The following is a 1,172-nucleotide window of genomic DNA, read 5'->3' as shown; positions in this document are numbered from 1 at the left end:
TATATATATATATATATGTAACCAAATATACAATTTAATACAATCTGTTAATATCTTTTTGCGTAAATATGTATCTTCTTATAAATTCAAAATTTCCTTGAGTAATCTTTGATCATCAAATGATTGACTTACGTAGCACGATCAGTCGTCCACGAGTTTCATCATTGCCATACTGATTCGTCGCTGTGCACACGTATGTCCCTTCGTCGTCTCGTGATACCGGACTGATAATAAGATTTCCAGTTTCTAGAATTCTTCGCCTACCGCCTGATCCGATTATATTCCCATCTTTCTTCCAAATAAATTTCGGCCTAGGTGCGGCTTCGGGATTGCACACAATAGTAACGTTACCTCCTTCCGCCGCATATGTCTCAGATTCCATAGGCCGTTTCTTGAAAGAAGGTTTCAATGCTGAAATATCAAAGAGATATTACATAATGTCATATATTTACATAATAACATAAAGAATTTAATAATTCGTTATTTTTCACATTGCACAATTGAATATTGAAAGAGAATATATAAGTACTCACACAAGACTCTAAGTTGAGCCGATGAATACGTTGTTTTCAACTGATTCCTCGCGCGGCACTGATACATGCCTTGATCCCTTTCAGAATCCACATGGCGTATATTTAGTACATTATCTTGTATAGTATAACGATCTCTCTCTTCAGGTGGTAGAGTATACATGTCTAAGAGTTTTCCATTTTTAAACCAACTATAAGTGACATCCGGTATGCCAAATGCTTCACAGGTCCAAGTTAAATCCGCATGATCATCCATGTGTTTATCAACCAACGGGATAGTGAAATTAGGCGTCGCCTGTATGGTCAACTGCACAGAATTTTCGATGGATAGTCTATCGTTATATACTCGGCAAACATATTCGCCTTGATCCTCCACGTGTACACGAGGTAATATCAATACCCGATTGAAACTTGCCGTATATGCTCCACGCGGCAAAATAGAACCTCTTTTTGTCCAATTGTATGATGGAACAGGACTAGGGAAGTAAATTATTTATTATATTCACAAAATCCATATATGGAGAGGTGAAAACCATAGTGATGTAAGTAACTTAATTACAATTTCAAAAAATTAAAGATTTTTTTCAATATATTTGGTTCAGTAGACTGCACCAATGATCTTAAATTGATAAGTTAAAAAAA

The 1,172-nt window shown here is 35.6% G+C and overlaps 1 protein-coding gene across 1 annotated transcript in view; it reads right to left on the bottom strand.

Moving 5' to 3' along the window:
* The window catches only part of LOC108691384 (contactin), an 18,410-nt gene that overhangs the window by 15,437 nt on the left and 1,801 nt on the right, over positions 1 to 1,172 (bottom strand). Inside the window, exons 4-5 of the mRNA XM_018199110.1 lie at positions 534 to 1,006; positions 133 to 411 (exon numbers count right to left, since the gene is read on the bottom strand). Coding sequence (XP_018054599.1) covers positions 133 to 411; positions 534 to 1,006 — 752 coding nt within the window. The remainder of the gene's footprint in view (positions 1 to 132; positions 412 to 533; positions 1,007 to 1,172) is intronic.

Source organism: Atta colombica, unplaced genomic scaffold (genome assembly GCF_001594045.1).
Source record: "Atta colombica isolate Treedump-2 unplaced genomic scaffold, Acol1.0 scaffold46, whole genome shotgun sequence".
NCBI classification, from domain to species: domain Eukaryota; kingdom Metazoa; phylum Arthropoda; class Insecta; order Hymenoptera; family Formicidae; genus Atta; species Atta colombica.
This window is presented reverse-complemented; position numbering and strand designations above follow the sequence as displayed.